The sequence below is a fragment of the Garra rufa genome, chromosome 24, assembly GCF_049309525.1.
Source record: "Garra rufa chromosome 24, GarRuf1.0, whole genome shotgun sequence".
NCBI lineage: Eukaryota > Metazoa > Chordata > Actinopteri > Cypriniformes > Cyprinidae > Garra > Garra rufa.
In genome coordinates this window covers 3,770,392-3,790,372 of record NC_133384.1, presented here as the reverse complement: position 1 = coordinate 3,790,372, position 19,981 = coordinate 3,770,392, and the positions used below count along the sequence as shown (strand labels likewise).

At 39.0% G+C, this 19,981-nt stretch overlaps 1 protein-coding gene across 1 annotated transcript in view; it reads right to left on the bottom strand.

The window, feature by feature from the left end:
• LOC141300008 (NLR family CARD domain-containing protein 3-like) overlaps nt 1-19,656 on the bottom strand; it is a 34,719-nt gene extending 15,063 nt beyond the window's left edge. The window contains exons 1-6 of the mRNA XM_073830308.1: nt 19,535-19,656; nt 19,142-19,255; nt 18,804-18,917; nt 10,375-12,168; nt 9,393-9,566; nt 730-900 (exon numbers count right to left, since the gene is read on the bottom strand). Coding sequence (XP_073686409.1) covers nt 730-900; nt 9,393-9,566; nt 10,375-12,168; nt 18,804-18,917; nt 19,142-19,255; nt 19,535-19,656 — 2,489 coding nt within the window. The remainder of the gene's footprint in view (nt 1-729; nt 901-9,392; nt 9,567-10,374; nt 12,169-18,803; nt 18,918-19,141; nt 19,256-19,534) is intronic.
• Nucleotides 19,657-19,981: the final 325 nt, after the last annotated feature.

Below are 19,981 nucleotides of genomic sequence, written 5' to 3'. Positions count from 1 at the left end.
TATACTTGTCAGCACGTGAAGTTGTGCGTAACGCGGTGCCAGGGTCGTGGCCTGTTCCATGGGTCTGTTCCCAATGTAACGTCGAAGTGATTCGACTGAAGGGGTAACGTCTAGATTACGAAGGTAACCCACGTTCCCCGAAGGAGGGAACGGAGACGTTGCATTCCCCTGCCACGCCCCTGGCGTCGCGCTGACGCCAGCTTTATTGTACATTACAAACAAATAATAATTTTATTCATTTCTTTTTTTATTAATAATGTCTTTGGCTGTGTCCATTGCATCTGACACGTTTTCTCACTCACACGCCCCCAACTCGGAAACTCTGGGTTTAAAGAAAATTTCAAGTTTCCCAATTGTAATGACTTTGTGGTCGCATTCATATGCTTTCAACTGGTAAATACGATCTATCCGACATGACTTGAACGCACCATATTTTCCTGCAGAGTTCAGTTCCAACCCTGATCAAACACACCTGTCTGTAATTATCAAGTGCTTCTTCAGATCCTAATTAGTTGGTTCAGTTCTGTTTGATCAGGGTTGGAGCTGAACTCTGCAGGAAGGTAGATCTCCAGGAACAGGCCCTAAACCAAGAAACCAAGAGAGGGAAATTGTTTTGAACTTACAAGCTATCAGACTGATTCTGTTAGCTTCTGTAAGCTTATTTTAGTTGAAAATAATTTATTTTACTGAAGACAAAGACAAGTGTGACTATTAAAGAGATTAACTTACTTTAGTATCTCCAGTTTACAGTGAGGACTCGCCAGTACCTCAGAGAGCAGATTCACAGAGTTTCCTACTTTATTTCTAGTCAGATCCAGTTGTTTCAGGTGTGAAGGGTTTGATCTCAGAGCTGAAGCCAGAGCAGCACAACCTTCATCTGTGATTCCACAATCCCTCAACCTGCAGAGAACACAGACACTCTTCACTCTCTCAGTACAGATCAGAATAATAGGTACAAGTCACAGTTTTACACAAACTAATATGTCAACATTTATCAAAGTCATTATATGTATATAAATTTATATATATATATATATATATATATATATATATATATATATATATATATATATATAGTTTTTTTAACAAGTTTTCTACTGCAGAGCTTCATGAACTTTCTTGTGCCACTGTCTCAGTCTGAGCTGTGATTTTCCTCTTATGAATGAGTTGTAACTGTCTTTTTTTTCTAGACAGGAGCTCGATTCCCCTCCCCCTTCTTGCGCTAGCCTGTGGCTTCCTTGAGGGTGCATTACTGGTGCTATCTGGAAAGATCCTGGGCAGCCTTTCGACCCTGTGCTGTCTGGACTCCAATTCCAAGTCATTAGAGGTTTTCTCTCAGGTTGAACATGTTTTCTTAGAGTACTGTCTCCTGACATGCTCCCTGGGTTACTTAGGTCTCACCCCAAGGGCATCTGTAGACCTGAGTTGAGCATGAGGGCTTGCTTCAGCCTGGGAGCTGAAAGCGCCACTCCCGTGAACTCCATAGGTGGTCATACCAAGTTGCTAGGCCTCTTTGTCACCTCCTTGGCCAGCCCTCTCTATGGAGGGAGCTTGTAGCTCCCCCTAATGAAGCATATAATTCCCTATCTGCTTTTTGAGCATTGTGCTCTCCTCACTACGGGAGGGTTATTTCGAGCTTGACCCTAAGCAGAACATGTGGTTCTCTTCTCCTCTGAGAGTTGAGAGCCTTGCTCCCGGGTTATAGACTCTATAGGCTCTTTCTGACTGAGCTTATATCCCCTTTCACTCTTGAGAGTCAGGTCCTCTGCTTCCTTCAGCTCTTTGAGCAGTGCCTCCAGGTAGTTAGGCCACCTGGCCTCCCTAGTGGACTGCTTTTTTGGTTGAGCCCAGCAGTGCTGGCGAGTTGGCGAGGCTCCCCTCGGCTAGATGGTTCTTCCATGAGATATGCCACCTCCAGAGCCACATGTGCTGAACTGTGTGCTCTTTTACTCCTAAGCAGTTTCAGTCACATCAAGCCCCTGGGCCTGTCATGGCCTCTGGTGGCCTTTGGTAATGGTGCTAATGATGCACACATTAGCTATCTGTGCACTTCCCCAAAAATTCCATGTTCATGGTAAGTGTGCACGCTAAGCCTTCTAAAAAACTTTTCTAAAAACCTTTATGGTAAGGGCGACGCAATGCTAGCCTTGTTCCCTTTCTCTGAGTTAGCTCAGGCCCCGGTTCTCACCTTGGGCCCAACTCTGCTTATGTATCCTTTATGATACATCTTTAAGTAGGGTGTTGCTACCAAGTTCCTGGAGTATCTTGTAGATACTCTAGCAGCTCATTTGAAGAGCAAAAGTAGGCCCCTGGATGACAGGCCAAGATATGGATTTATGTCAACCTTGATACTCGGCGTATCCCCTTGAAGCAATCTCATTGACTCTGATTCCAAACCTACGAGCTCTGCCCTGGGCTCAGGCTTCCTATAAGCCAGCCCTCAACAGGTAAGTTTGTTGTGGCATACAGCTCAGGCCTTTGGCCATAGGGGATGATGTCACTCACAGTCGAGGCATCCTAGGGGCAACTCCCTTGGCTTTGGTTAAGTTAGTACTTGGTGCTTGGCATGCACTCCCCTCAGCATGGCAGTGTGGCTATACCTTTCCCCATAGTGACGGCAGTTTGAAGTTCCTTTGGAAGGGAACATCTCAGGTTACATATGTAACCCTGGTTCCCTGAGAAGGGAATGAGACACTGCATCCTCTCTTTTCGCCATGCTTCAGACATAAGCTTCAGACGAAGAAGCAGATGACATATTCTCCCGACGTCCTTTTATAATGTGGTTGCACCGGTAGTTATGTCATAGGCTGTCGCCGGCCAATGTTATTGTTAAGTTTAGATGTATGCTTTAGAAACCGGTCACAATGAAGGCTTTCCCCATAGTATACCAGGATTACATGCGTAAGCTGAGACATTCTCCAGTGTACAGTAGTGATGGAAGAAACAAACCTTTTTAAAGCTTCAAATCAACTTACCCAATTGCTTTGCACTGTTTCGAAGCCTCAAACACCACACTCACCACAAACCCATTGAAAATGTTTTGTTTTAATATAATTTGTTCAATGTAATTAACGTCATCAAATTAAGTGTCTGTGTAATATGTTCTTTATTCATTTGCATGGCTTGTTTTGTTACGGACACTCTTGTTAAAGACAACTTTTGTTTATGCATTTACACACTAGTAGACATAAGATATGGCTGTATATTGGCATGCTGTGATTACCCATAGTCCAATCACAGCCATGTTGATATACAGCCATATCTCACGTCTACTTGTGTAATATTGTGTTTATACAACAGTTTGATGCCACAAGTGTGTAAATGCATAAACAAAAGTGACAAAAACAAGACTGACCTTTTTTATTCTTTTCCCCCCCGTGGCTTCCATGGACTGCTACTATAACACTGTAATTTTCTGCCAAAAATAAACACTGCTTGCAAACGCTGAAATAGGTCTATAGCACAGCATTTTAACTAAAGTAAGTAATTCTGCCTCAATGTAAAATGTACACACAGAGGTTTGCTTGACTATAGAGTCAGAGACTGTAGCATCTATTTACTAACTGAACCCAAAAATCTAAATCTAAACCTAAACCTAACCATTACATAAAAGTGAGACTGCTTAGTACCGACAAACCTGTATTCAAACCACAATCATTTGCATTTAGCCATTTGCTTGCTGCTCCTGATTGGTTGGCTCATGTTCCATTATGTCAACCAATCCCGTCACTCCATTCTTCTGATTAGCTGCTGCACATCTCAGCACTTCATCCAATCCTGTTACTCCATTCTTCTGATTTGACGATAATCTGTTTCAGTGCACCGTCCTCAACCAATCCCCCTTTTCTAGCTGGCTTTTAAGAAGCCATTTCAGGAATTAGAGTGAGTCTTGAGACTCACTTTGTTCTGGCTACACTTTGTTTTTGTCAGTCAACATGTTGGTGATATTCATGACTGAGAGACTGGTGTAGGGAAGTAAGCCACGTGGTATACATATCAACATGCAGGTAACTTGCTGTCTAGAGATACACTAGGTAAGATGGTGCGTGCCAACCTATGTATCCCTTTTGATTTAGATAGTGTAGCCAGTTGGGGTATTTTTGCTCATTACATTTATTTTTTCCCCTTTTTATTTTTAGATCAGACTAGATGGGGGGGGGGGGGGGGAACTGTGATTAGTTAGGCTGGGTTTTTTGGTTTATTTTCAGCCGCACCCATAGCCAGTCTTTCTATTAGTGCCTGACTTTAAACAATTATTTTCACTTTTAAATATTCCACTTGATACCACTTCTCTTGTACTTTATGTAAATAAACACATTTTGTTGATAAAGTATTTAGTTTGTCATCACTTTGGTTGCAATCAGTGCTGGGAATTCAACTTGCCAATGTCTTACAAATTTAAGTGTGCGACCCGTATACCCCTAGAATACCAAGGGTTGTAACATTTTTGGGGGCTCGTCCGGGATACTAAAGGTCCCGATATTTTTTTTTTTCTGTGGACATTGGTATCGTTGTGCTCAGCACGGTTGGCAAAGTGATTTCATTTGTAGTGGACGTTGTCTATTGCTTAAGGCGAACTAGTTCTGTATGTTGGTTTTGGATCAGGTATGGCGTCATTCAATTTGGACTCGTTTATTCAGAACCCAACTCTTGGGGAATTTGATAAATGTCGCAAAGATGATTTAATTCAAATTGCTGAACATTTTCAGATTCTAGTGAACAAGCAAAATCTTAAAAGAGAAATCCGGCAAGTTATTTATGATCGGTTGGTCGAATTGGGGATTTTTGCTGTGGATAGTGTAGCTCCAGAAGAATTGAATCCACTCGGTGTGACTGAAAGGCCGTGCGCTCCTGGACGGGCAGGGTTGAATGGTGATGTAGCTGAGGGGGAGACTGAGGTTGAACCCAAGGTTGTGTTACCGCCCTTTGATCCCATATCGCCTGCCTCGACTGTTTCAATGGGAGATGGCAGACTTAAGTTACGTCTAGCCAAATTGCAGTATGAGGCTCAGGAAAAAGCACGTGCCCACCAAGCTGAGTTGGAGTTGCGATTTAAGATTCGACAACTGGAGATAGAGGCTGATAAGCAGGTCAAGCTGCGACAGCTAGACACAGAGGCTGCTAAAGCCGCACACCTGGCTTCTCCTGTCCCTGATACAGGTACATCCGCAGCTGCTCCAGTGAGGGAACCAGTTGCTTTGCCCAATTCGCACCATTCTGACATAAGTAAGTACATTTCACTTGTTCCAAATATTCGTGAAGACGAAGTTGACTCATACTTTCAAGTATTTGAACGTATTGCGTCGGCCCTTCATTGGCCATCCGAAATATGGACCTTGCTATTGCAGTGTAAGCCGTCTGGCAAAGCCCAGGAGATCTGTTCCGCACTTTCAGTTGAGGAAAGCTTAAATTATGATACTGTGAAGTCTGCAATATTAAGAGGTTATGAACTAGTGCCTGAAGCATATAGGCAACGTTTTAGGAACCATAAGAAGGGTATGCAACAGACTTACGTAGAGTTTGCTCGAGAGAAGAGCTTGTTATTTGACAAATGGTGCACTGCCACTAAGACAATGGATTTTGGTGAGTTACGTGAACTTATTCTATTGGAAGAATTCAAGAATTGTTTGCCAGTGGTGTCTGTGAATTCGTCTACTCATTCCTCTCCTCCCCGTGCTCCGGCTAAGACAGAGCAAGGAAAGGAGATGAGAGAATGTTACTATTGTCATAAAATTGATTGCAGACTGTCGTGCTCTTAAAAGTAAACATGCACGACCCACAAGTGTTGGTCTAATTCAGTCAACAGCCTCGAACAGGCCATTATTTCTAGAGAAGCAGGTCGTTGACGCAAGTTATCGTCCGTTTGTTTTTAATGGGTTAGTCTCCACAACCGGTAACCCTGCAGATCAGCGACCAATCCAGATACTCCGTGATACAGGCGCCGACCACTCTGTGTTGATCGCTGATGTGCTTGTTTTGAATGAACAGACTTCGTGTGGTACAAGCATTCTTATGCAGGGGATTGAGATGGGCATTGTTAAAGCCCCTGTACATAAAATCCACTTAGAGTGTGAGCTTGCGATTTGTGAGTGGCAGTAGCTGTGCTTCCAGACTTGCCAATTAAAGGTGTGTCTTTTATCCTCGGGAATGATATTGCTGGGGGTAAAGTGATGCCGTCATTAGAGGTTTTTGACAAGAAACCCATGTCCGCTGTAAATGATGAGTTGTCCACCACTTATCCTGACACTTTTCCTGCATATGTTGTGACTCGTTCTCAGGCCAAGCGGCTGGATAATGAGCAGTTTACTCTTGAGAATACATTTATCCATACCGATGAACCCTTGCTACTTAGAACTAAGAGTGTGGACGAACCTTGTGTTCTTGAAAGAGATCAAGATACTTTTCAGAAGCTTAATTTAAACATGACCCATGAGCAGATAATTATCGCACAGGGAAAGGATGAGACATTAAAAAGGTGTTTTGATGCTGTACTTTCCCAGGAACAGTTAAAACGGCAACCCATGGGTTATTTCATTGAGGATGCAATGTTGATGCGTAAGCGGAGTTCTACACGCGAACAGGGAGCTGACTGGAATACCGTGTACCAAGTGGTCATTCCTTCTGTATACCGACCTCATGTACTGTCACTTGCACACGACCATGTTCTGTCCGGTCACCTGGGAATCACCAAGACTTATCGCAGAATTCTGAGATATTTCTTTTGGCCTGGTTTGAAACGAGACGTTGCCAGATACTGCCGGACCTGTCAGATGTGCCAGTGCAGTGGTAAACCAAATCAGTTAATCCCAAAAGCTCCCCTCACCCCAATACCCATTGTGCATGAACCATTTGAACGTGTAATTATTGACTGTGTTGGCCCATTGCCAAGGTCAAAAGCCGGTAATCTTCTAACTATCATGTGTGCGACTACTCGTTTTCCTGAAGCTGTTCCGCTCCGTAAAATAACTGCGCATACAATCATTAAAGCGCTTATGAAGTTTTTTGCAACATTTGGTCTCCCTAAAGTCATCCAGAGTGATCAGGGGACGAATTTTATGTCGAGGGTGTTCAATCAGGTGTTAAAGAGTCTTGCAATTCAACACAGCGTCTCTAGTGCTTACCATCCGGAAAGCCAGGGAGCCCTTGAGCGTTTCCACCAGACATTAAAGTCTATGTTACGCAAATATTGCCTAGATAAGGGCAGGGATTGGGATGAAGGGGTTCCTCTTATGCTGTTTGCTGTACGAGAGGCAGTACAGGAGTCCCTTGGTTTTAAGTCCAGCCGAGCTCGTGTTCGGACATACTGTATGTGGCCCGCTAAAGATGTTGAAGGAGAACAGTATACCAACCCGTATACCCCTAGAACACCAAGGGTCGTAACACTGCACTTTAACATTTTTCAATTTAAAAGTCTTTACTGCTGACTCGTAAAAAAAGTCTCTTGTCGCCATCTAATGGCAAAACAATGTAACTAAACTTACATCACAAACACATACACAATTTCCCAATACTAAATGCTACTATTATTTATATTAAATATTATTTATTGAATAATATTTAATAAACAACAACAACAGCCATCATAAGAGTTGCTAGGCAATTCAGTCAAAAGTACAAAGGCAGCGCTCTGAAGTACAGCATAACATTTACATAAACACAATGAGATCCAAGATCTCTAAACGATCCCAGCCAAGGAAAGAAGGGTCTTATCTAGCAAAATGATTGGTTATTTTCTAAAATCAAATGTATAATTTATATACTTTTTAACCTCAATGCTTGTCATGTCTAGCTCTGCGTGAACTCTATTTATTCTGGTTCAATACAGTTAGGGTATGTTGAAAAACTCCCATCTCATTTTCTCCTCCAAATTTAAAACCTAAATGACTGTTTTATCTTCTTTTTTTTTTTTTCTTTTTTTTTGTAAAGGGTGTTTGATCTTCTTTGCACGATCACTTTGTAAACACTGGGTCGGTAAAATTATTTTAGAAAATAACCGATTGTTTTACTAAATAAGACCCTTCTTCCTCGGTTGGGATCGTTGGTAACACTTTACAATAAGGTTCATTAGTTAAACATTAGTTAATGTATTAACTAACATGAACTAACCATGAGCAATACATTTGTTACTGTATTTACTAATCTTTATTAACATTAGTTAACACAAATACAGTTGTTCATTGTTTGTTCATGTTAGTTCACACTGCATTAACTAATGTTAACAAGATTTCAATAATGCATTAGTAAATGTTGAAATTAACATTAACAAAGAATAATAAATGCTGTATAAGTGCAGTTCATTATTAGTTCATGTTAACTAATGTGGTTAACTAATGTTAACTAAAGAACCTTATTGTAAAGTGTTACCGGATCGTTTAGAGCCTTGTAAAGCTGCATTACCATAGAGGTCCATTATATAGAGAGGAATCCTGATATGTTTTTCTTCAAAAACATAATTTCTTTACGACTGAAGAAAGGAAGACATAAACATCTTGGATGACAAGGGGGCGAGTACATTATCTGTAATTTTTTGTTTTGAAAGTGAACTGCTCCTTTAACTTTATTAACAAACCGCATATTTAAAGTCCAAACAAGTACATTCTCACCTAAAAAGCTCTTAATACTACATTCCATGACACAAAACAGTATTATTTTAGCATCCGCCATGACACTCATTATTAGAAATACGGCAAATGAAGTAGTGGAGTAATACAAACTGTTTCACCGTTTGGAGTCTAATATCTCTTACCAGCCAATCAGATTTGAGAACCAGAAAGAACTGCTGTGTGTGTGTGTGTGTGTGTGTGTGTGTGTGTGTGTGTGTATATATATATATATATATATATATATATATATATATATATACACACAAAACCAAAGAATTTCTGGGACCTGAAGGATTTTGTAACTGTTCACAACAAACAAGGGACTCGTGAATAACCATCACTAAAAAACAACAAACAACTGTGGATCATTTGGGTAAAAACACAGTATTAACAGTAAGAATCAAGCTTATGTAAACTTTTGAATTGGGTAATTTTTATAAATTCAACTAATTTTCTCTTGTGGACTATATGTAAATGTATTTTATGTGAATTATCTTATTCAGGTCAGCACTAAATAAAAAATATTATCCATTTTGTATGATCCCTCTTATTTTGGTAAAATAATTAACATTTAGCATATTCAGCAAGGTGTATGTAAACTTTTGACCTCAATTGTAGAGTTTAGCTCCAACTCTAATTTAAGACTTTTGAACAAGTTAATCCAGGTCTTCAGAGTTATAGGTAGGTGAGTTAAACTCTGAAGGGAGCGGCCCTCCAGGGTCAGATGTGAGAAACCCTGATTCATTCTTATAGGATACAATAACATGAATATTAAAGAGATTATCTTACCACAGTTTCTCCACTTTACACTCAGGATCCTCCAGTACAGCAGAGAGAAGCTTTACACCTGAATCTAGTATTTTTTTATTAAACAGATTCAGCTGCTTGAGATGTGAGGGATTTGATTTCAGAACTGAAGTCAGAGCAGCACAATCTTTATCTGGGACACCACAATCACTCAAACTGTGAAATGATGAAAATAATACTTGTTAAACATATAGCAACATTTTTTTCACTGCTGATCAATTTCAGTGCTTTAGTTTGTTATGTGATGTAGGCATCAGTCTACTGTCTTGGTAATTTTAGAAAATACCCTTAGATATAATGTAGCTCTATAGGGAAGATTCAGCTTGAAAGCCAGTAAGCACCCTCTTGAGGAAGACACCATATCACACATTATATCATTATCTAGCATCAGAGGTATGTATGGACAGATTGGCTTATTTGTATTTGTATTTGTGAATCAAGGCCATGGAACAACAGTTTCAAAAGTGTCCATACATATAACTTGTGCAGACATTTAATGGACTGAAATGATGCAATTACAAGCATGAAAAGACCATTTGTGGATTGTATTTTGAGTTAAGACATTAATATTTATAAATGTGCACATTTATGAATAGAGCATGTGCAAATTTCCATGCATGTTTGTGGATCTCTTGCATGTTTGTGAATTGCTGTGCGTTGGGGCAATTCTCGATCAGAGTGAAATCGCCTAAAAAAAGGAGCAATACTCCACATTATGTGACTTGCACTGATTGGACTGTATTTCCAGAGGCAGAACAAACAGTCTAGAACAGTGACAGCTAGCGTAACACTGTGATTGAATGTGATACAAAAAAAGATCCCTCCCTTTCACACTTTGGTGGTCCATCGCCCTATCGCCCAAACTAAGAAACCACCCCTGCAACAAATGTTTGTTTTTAAGAATTATGAGCGTTTGATTTTCTTTGGGTTTAACAGTAAAGTGATTGATCTCAGTGATACTTACTGAACTGTAATCACAGGCAGAAGTTTCTGAAGAACAGCCAGTTTTTCAGCTTTATTGTTTTCTCCAACAAATTCATTAAGATCAAATTCATTCAGCTTCCTTTCTGAAGTAAGCAGCACAAAAACTACAGCAGACCACTGAGATGAAGAGAGCTTGGCTTCACTTATTGTTCCAGATTTTAGATACTGTTGTATTTCCTCCACTAGTGAATGGTCACCCAATTCATTCAGACAGTGAAACAGATTGATGGATTTCTCTGGAGAGTCAATGGTCCTGATCTTTTCCCTGATGTACTCAACTGTTTTCTCATTGCTTTCAGATCTGCATCTTCTCAGTGTCATTAGTCTTTGTAGGAGAATCTGATGAGACTTCACTGACAGACCCAAAAGGAACCGCAGGAAAAGGTCCAGATGCCCATTTTTACTTTGCAGTGCCTCATCCACAGCTCTCTGATGTAACTCAGAAAATGAAACGTTTTTAAATATGAGTTGAAACCAGTCCTTAAATTTAGACAAAGCATTTGGTTTGGTGATTGGGTCAAACACATTTATGTTGTTGTTTATACAGGAGATGTGCACATATAGAGCCGCTAGATGTTCCTGAACACTCAGATGAACAAAGCAGAATACTTTGCCCTGATACAAGCCAAACTCCTCTCTGAAGATCTGAGTGCACAATCCTGAATATACTGATGCTTCTGTCACACCAATGCCACAGTCTCTCAAGTCTTTCTCATAGAAGATCATATTGCCTTTCAGAAGCTGATGAAATGCCACTTTCCCTAGTTTGAGGATTATATCTTCATCTGTCACATTCTTCTCATAGTCCTTTTCATTTTTAATGTTGGTCTGAAGGATCAGGAAGTGAGTGTACATTTGAGTGAGAGTCTTGGGAATCTCTCCACTCTCTGCTTCACTCAACATCTTCTCTAGAACAGTGGCTGAGATCCAGCAGAACACTGGGATGTGGCACATGATGTAAAGGCTCCTTGATGACTTCAGATGTGTGATGATTGCATTTGCCATACTCTGATCACTGATTCTCTTCCTGAAGTATTCCTCCTTCTGTGGCTCATCAAAGCCTCGTACCTCCGTCACTCGATGGACACACTTAGAGGGGACGAGATCAGTTGCTGCTGGTCTAGAGGTGATCCAGATGAGAGCAGAGGGAAGCAGATTCCCCACAATGAGGTTTGTCAGCAGCACCTCCACTGAGGCTGATTCATTTATATCATGCACCCTCACATGGTTCTGAAAATCCAGAGACAGACGACACTCATCCAGACCGTCAAAGATGAACAACACTTTATATTCATCACTGGATATTTCCATTTCATTTGTTTCAATGAAAAAGACATTAAGAAGATCTGAAAGACTGATTGTTTTGTCCTTCATAAAATTAAGCTCTCTGAAAGGAAGTGGAAATATAAGATGGACATCCTCATTCGCTTTCCCCTCAGCCCAGTCCAGAATGAACTTCTGCACAGAGACTGTTTTTCCAATGCCAGCGACTCCCTTTGTTAGCACAGTTTTGATGGATGTGTTTTGTCTAGGCAAAAGTCTGAAGATGTCATTACATTTGATTGGTGTGTCCTCTGTTGCTACCCTCCTTGAATGTGTCTCAATCTGTCTCACCTCATGCTTATTCCTGATCTCTCCACTCTCACTCTCTGTGATGTAGAGCTCTGTGTACATCTCATTCAGGAGTGTTGGGTTTCCCTGATTTGCTGTTCCCTCATACAAACACTGAAACTTCTTCATCAGATTTGATCTAAACTTGTTGAGGACATCATGGCTGTAAAACGAATACCACAATATTACATGAATTAAATATAGAGAAAAATACATTCAGGAAAATGTCTTGTTTGTTTTCTGTATCATGAGACACAGAACACATGATTGGTTTATGAAATATGAGTATGAAATGTTTTGAGTTATTTGTGATTATCTTAAATCCCACAATTTACCTGACACGAGCATATACCTGCTTTCCTGTAGTTGATTTATAGACTGGTCATTCTTCTTACAGATGGGTTTTGTTACAGCAGAACTGGGTTGTAGGATCGTCCTTAAACATCAAGAAGAGAATCAGTCTGGTATTGGTGGATTTTTTTCTTTTTCTCATTATTTTAATTATTTTTAAAATCTTTTCATAAAGAGAGCATAAGGGGAATCTTCATCTGTATTCTGCAGTAAGTGTGGATGATATGTTCCCCGTGAAACAATGTTTTCTACCATTTTCTACTAACAGCAGAATTGATTTCAAGTTTTAATTGTATAACATTCATCCCAGTCGGTTGGCCATTTTTGGTGAATATACTGTAAGAGTTTATAATGCATTTGAAGTGTAAAGATGGATTTATTTAGCTCTGAATAAAAGCCCTCCTTATCAGCAGCACCTGTTTGCACATTCCCTGTAAATCCATAATGCCTTGGTACCCACCAAAAAAGACTGCAGTCCATGTAAAGCAAGGGTTCTCAACTCTGGCTTTCAAAGTCCACTTTCCAGCACAGTTTACCTCCAACCTTTATCAAACTTATCACCCTGCCAGTAACTATAGCAATCCTGAAGACCTTAATTAGTTTGTTAAGGTGTGTTTGTTTAAGGTTGAGAGTTTAAAACCCCTGATTTAAAATGCCCACAAAAGCTGGAATAAGCACATTTTCAAAAATCAGTTTCTATTTTCAAATAATCTATTGAAATAACTTCAATATGTTATATGACTTGTTGGAATCGGACAAAAACTTGGACGCCGGAGCAGGAGTAGACAAGAATGCACCATTTTCCGCATGAACTACCTGCCTTCCTTTTCTGAACTCTGTGCCCCCCCAAGGACACTTTTAACAGCCTGGATTTCCTGTGTGTGACTGGAACATGGATGGGTGCTGGTGAGTCAAGCCCACTTACAGAAAGTTTTATCGCTGGACTGTACCAAAGATTATAAAATACCCAAAGCGTGTCACTCATATAGTTTTGATTATGGAAAAATGCAACACTCATTATGGCCGCAAAGCCCTGCCTTCTTAGTGAAAAAGCCGTTGGTTAGTAAAGTCAGTGCATCACTGCTGTTAGAAGTCCCGGTTGCTATAGAAACAATCTGCGCTCTAAGATGTGCGCTCAGTCCTGCGCATGTGCACTGGCTGATCTAGCCTGAAAAGCTTTTTTTACGCTATTGGAGCACAAGGAACCATATTTATGAGGCAGTTCTTGTCAGATTTATTTGGTGATTTAAAATTTAAAATCAGAAATTTAATCAGAAATTTAAAATCAGAAATTTAATCATAAGCTTGGTGAATAATTTTGGAGAATTTGATGTTTCCCCATAAGATCGGAGTTGCACTTTAAAGATGGCCGACCGAGTGACATGACTTGGGACAAGTACAGGGACTTTGACTGTACTTATTTTAATTGTCTGAGGTCTACTGGACGTGGAGATAGAGTTGTGTGGTTTTTTAAAAAGCAATTTAATTGCCGGCAGTTGTCGTCATACTCCTACTCGAGTTTTGAACTTAGTGTTTTCGAGCTGAATCGGCTTGATCCGGTGCTTTGTGCATTGGTATACTGGCCTCCCAAATACAACAAAGACTTTATAAATGACTTTTTTTTATTTTCTGGCTAGAGTTTTGCCAAAATGTGACTGTTAAAAATTGAGGCTGTTAAAAGTCTTTTAACTTAGTACAGTTTGTTACTAGCCCTACACACAAGCATGGACACATACCAGATCTGGTATTATCTTGTGGTCTACCTGTGTATAATATTGAGATATGTAATGCAATTTTCTCTGAACACATGCCTGTACTATTTGATAGTTATCTTTCTTGTAATCCTAAACTCATCGCTGTCGTTCATTTAGTCCTGGAACTGTTGAACTATTTTGCGATGCTTTTAAAAACACTGAGGGCCATTCAGTATCCTCTGATTTTCTTAATACTGAGGAGCTAACATAATTGTTTAATTCCACTTGTAAAAACATTCTAAGATGTTATTTATTATGGCAAGCCGTTTTGACTTTTATTCCATCTCAGGATATGACTTCTTGATATCAACAATTCTGTTTTCACAAGTGAAAATATTAATTCTTGATATCAGCAATTAGATTTCCACTAGTGACAATTGCTATTTTTGATATCAATAATATATTTTCACTAGTAACAATGTTAATTCTTGATATCAACAATTATATTTTCACTAGTTAAAATGGAATTGTTGATATCAAGAAGTCATATCCTGAGATGGAATAAAAGTCAAAACGGCTTGCCATATATTTGTAACAATTCACATAAGCCTTGTGTTCTTTTTACTGTAACACCATTAATGCTGCTCTGACTACCCTGCCATCAACCTGGCTAGAGTTTTTTTTTTTTTTTTTGATATGTATGGAATTTTTTGGTTGATAAGATTGTCACTGTTAGATCACATATCTTACTTCCCCCTGTCAATCCATCTACCACTACTATGTGCTCTGCTGTTTTTAACCAGCTTTAACCAGTCTCTTTTGTTTTTAGGAGATATTATTGGTAAGATGAAACCATTGTCTTGTTGTATGGATATTGTCCCTCCATGTTTTTTAAAAAGCGTTTTTGAAACCATTGGATCTTATAGCTGCATTTGACACAGTAGACCATAATATCTTGGTTTCTCGATTAGAAAATTGTGTTAATATTAAGGGTACTGCTTTGGAATGGTTTCGGTCTTATTTGTCTACAGAAGTTTTTCTGTCCGCCTTGGGGATTATGTCCTCTTCAGCACCCCTCTTGTGTGGAGTTCCTTAAGGTTCCATTCTTGGGCCTATTCTGTTCTCTATATATTGCTTCCCTTGGAGCACTGGTCTCAAACTCAATTCCTAGAGGGCCACAGCTCTGCACAGTTTAGCTCCAACCCTAATCAAACACACCTGATCCAGCTGATCAATGTCTTCAGGATCACTAGAAACTTCCAAGCAGGTGTGAGTTGGAGCTAAACTCTGCAGAGCTGCGGCTCTCCAGGAATTGAGTTTGAGACCTCTGCCTTAGAGTCCATCTGTAGGAAGTATGGCATCTCGTTTCATTGTTATGCAGATGATATTCAACTTTATCTGCCTTTGAAACGGAAAGATGCAAAGTCCATAGCACCATTGTTGGACTGTCTTGAAGACATTGCAGCCTGGCTGGCCTTACATTTTTAAAAGTTCAATGAAGAAAAGACAGAAGTTGTGGTATTTGGATCTGGGGGTACTCGTGATTCTTCTTATTTTGATCTTGGTGCTTTAAGATCATACATGAAGCCCAATGAAAAGAACCTGGGTGTTATTATGGACAGTGACTTTAAACTGGATAAACAGGTTAATTCAGTAATTAAAGCTAGTTTTTTCCAGTTGAGGCAATTATCCAAAGTCAACTCTTTTCTGTCTTTTACAGTTTTTCTCAATTGCTAAAACACTATAACCAGTCTTTTGAACTAAAATTTCAAAACTATAACGCCATTTTTGAAGAAGCACACCCATTTCCCTAAACAATAAACACTATTCCCTGCTTTGACACATGAGTTATATTTGGTGAACTGCTACTGCAAAACTCTACACACAAACCCCTACATTTCTCAGTGCTTACACCATGTGGTCATTTAGAAAGCACAAGCATTCAACATTGTTCACTCAATCTGTGAAGTTTGAGCTCAATTAGCACACAATTATCCAAGTGGAAACACTAGGAGTCAAAATTTAGCACACACAAATCAGAACCTAAAAGAAGCCAAAGTCAGCTTACAGTTTTTCTCAGTCACTTTGGTGCATTTCTCAGATCAGAAATGAAATTGTCAAAACTACTTGTTCAACATCCACATCATCTAGTCTCTTGTGCACATCATAAAAAGCTTCTCATTCTTCTGTTCAAGTTGTGATTGCTTTGGTACATTCATACAACTGATTAGATACATTTGTCTGCGGTTTCCCACATTATCAGTTGCTATTGTCATGTTGCTCAAAATGTATGATATAGTTCTCTGTGCAATAGTTTGACCCCTCAAAACATCAAGTCATTAGCTCATCGTATAAGTCATTACCTAAATGCAAAATTTTTGATCTAGTTGTTATAAACTGTCAATCATATATTCTACACATTTCTATTAGACTTTTTGTAAATTTGCCATGAATTATTCAAGTGAATCTTGACTTTCACTAATGAAGATAATGTATATCAACCAATGATAAAGCAGTTCTCTGAAATAGCACAAAGGTACATCTCTTGAACCTTCCATTGGAAAGCATACTGCATATAGACAGAGGACAACGCAGGAGTTACAAAATCTGACAGTAGACTTTCGAATTTTTATTTTTACCTTTGTGCCCGTATTTCTTTTTCTTTGCTGTTTCACAATGACACTGTAATGCATTTTTATTTTTTTCCTGAGACCACTAGTACAGTACAAGTGTAACTGCGAATCCTATCCAGTCTTTTTCAATCAGTATCCCACATACAGTAATGTGTAATTTTGAAGAGGAAGAGTAGGAGGTGAAAGAGGAAGAGGAGGAGAAGAAGGTGGATGACAACGACAACGTGGAAGAGACAGAGGAAGGGCAAGGGCGAGAAAACAAGCAGTCTCATATATTTTAGTTGATGAGTGCCAGGGTTGGATCAGGCATGCAAGAGGATTTGACCCCTGCTGCCTGGCCAGGGCTAATTTAGCCTGTGATGCTGAAGAGGTTCTTTGGCCTGTCCCAGACCAAAGACAGGATTCTGGGCAGAAAAATTATATTTTGTTGTTGTTTGCTGTTTTGTACTGTACTCTACAGTACATTAAATTAAGGAATAAAACACTTGCAAAGGCATAGATTTGTTGTTTTCATCATGTGAAAAGTTTTTTATTTGGATTGTTTTGGTTGTATTGTTTTGAATTTATCTCATCAGTGTGTAAAACTGTGTTGTAGTGTGTGTGTTTTTGAGGATTTGTGTGTCATGTCTGAGAGCAAAGTTTGGTTTTTCAGCAAGATTGTGTTGTTTTGAGTGGAGAGCTTCATTTTGACCTCAATATAAGAAGTTTGGGGAATTGAGTTAGGAGTTGTGGATTTGTGTTTAGAGTTTCGCAAATAAGAGGCATAATTTCAAGAAATGTGTTTAAGCAATTGAGAAAAACTGTAATAACTTCAAAAGAGTTTGATGACTCGACTTGATTACTGTAATGCCCTTTAGGTGGGTATTAGCAAGGTTTCTCTTACACGTTTGCAGATGGTGCAGAATGCTGCTGCTCGTATGTTGACAGGAATGTGCAAACGATAACATATTACACCAATTCTGGCCTCTCTTCACTGGCTTCCTGTTCATTTTAGAATCAATTTTAAGATTTTGGTCCTAGTATTTAAATCACTAAATGGACTAGCACCAAGATATCTTTCTGATTTAATACAGCTAAATACTCCTTCAAGGGCATTTAGATGCACTGAGCATTTACTTTTGGTTGTTCCCCGCACAAGGTTAAAAACCAGGGGGGACCTGCTTTTGCGGTGACAGCCCCAAAACTCTAGAATAATTTGCCTCTCCATGTTAGGCAGGCTCAAACACTTTTAAATCTAGTCGCTTTGTTTTTAAATCTAGTCTCAAAACTTATCTTTACTCTTTGGCTTTTAACACAGTATGAGAGTAAGTTTTTATGATTGTTTTGGACTTTTGTCTGTTTTATGTGTCTATTGTTTTAAATTAAGTACGCTTGTACAGCACTTTGGTAAACACTTGTTGTTTTTAAAAATGCTTTATAAATAAACTTTGACTTTGTCCTTAACCAGGGCTGTTTCAGTACTGTGTAATGGATGAAAGCCAGACTGGAATGGCTTATAGAGGTTGTGTGCTGTTAAGAAGGCCTGTAACTGGGAGGCAACAACTTTTTCTAATATCTTAGAAAGAAACAATACATTTAAAATAGGCCTATAGCTATTTAGGAAATAAGGATCGAGACCATGCTTTTTAAGAACTGGAGTAACAGCAGCAATCTTAAGCTTAGATGGTAGAATTCCAGTTGACATTGATGTATTAATGAAGTGAGTGATGGGTAGTGACAAAGCTGGCTAGCAATTCTTTAGTAAAGAAGTAGGTGCAGGATCAAGAAGACTAGTAGAGGAATTAGACAGCCTGATTATCTAATCAACCACTGTGGGGACAATAGGTCAAAACTAGAGAAGCTAGGAGCATGGTAAAAGAGATGTTTAGTAATGGGAACAGAGGTAGGGTGTTGACAGGTATGAGATGTTTCACTCTAAAAAAGTTCAGGAAAGCATAACGCATTTGATCAGAGCCTTCTAGAGACTGTACGGAAGGCTGAGTTAACTTTTTAATCGTAATGTTCTAGGCCTGTTTTTGGACTTATTAATTAAAATTAGAGAAATAAGATGATCGAACTGCATTAATATAAAAACATCATAATATAAATATGCCAATCATATCATTTAAAAAATGTTATACCTGAGATCGGTCTGTGTGTCTTCACTCTTAAAGTCTATTATATGTCCAAAAGACTTGACACTTCTCACTGGCACACAGCTGGGCTCCGGTTCTGATCTCTTCTGATAAACTGAACTATAACAGAAAAGATTTAATTTACAGATTTAAAAATTTCAACTAAATCTGGGTGTTTAAAATAATATATAAAATGCCTAAAAAAAGAACATCATAATATAAAAAATGCCAATCATGTCTTCTTCATAGGGGTACATCACAGGGGTACACATATCTATCCTTACAAGTACTTCATACTGTTAGATGACATTTACACCCTTGCATGTCTTGTAGAAATGCTATACCTGAGATCAGTCGGTGTCTCTTCACTTTTAAAGTCTATTATATGTCCAAAAGACTTGCCACTTCTCATTGACACACAGCTGGCCTCTGGTTCTGATCTCTTCTGATAAACTGAACTATAACAGAACAGATTAAATTATTTTTGATGACATTCACCTTAATGTAAGATCTTCAGAATGTTTTAATGAAAGGCATTTAAGCAGGCTTTAGTCATTGTTTTCAATACATTTATTTAAAAAACAAAAGTCCTTATTTTCCCCTGTAATGTTTAGATGGGAAGATTCATTCTGGATTTATGACTGATCTGAAATCAACATTTAACACTTTCTTATTAATTCCTGGGAATATGCTTAAATTATGACCCCCTCAACATCTCCAAACACCCAACCTCCAACCCTCCAATGTGTCTCTCAGCAATCTCTGATGAAATATGTCGGGTTTTCTCTTTTTTAACTATTTGAACGCCTTCGCTTACTGGACCCTTGTTCTGATACGACGGAGCATCAGGTGCAATCATCAAACATATTTCCGGCCCTGACCATATCATTACTGTCTTTACTGGGGTTTTTTTTTAGTGAATATTTGCATTTATTTACAAATGACTGTATTTGGTGGACTGTCATGATTTTGGCTAATCCAGGACACTACTGAATGATGCTCATCAGAGGGGAATTAGAAGTGGGTATACGCAAAGCCGCCTGATGAAGTGGGTACATTCGCCGGCAAAAATCGTTTTTTCCTCCCTGAAATGTTTAGATGGGAAGATTCATCATGGATTTATGACTGATATGAAATCAGCATTTAACACGTTCTTTATATATATATATAAATATATATATATA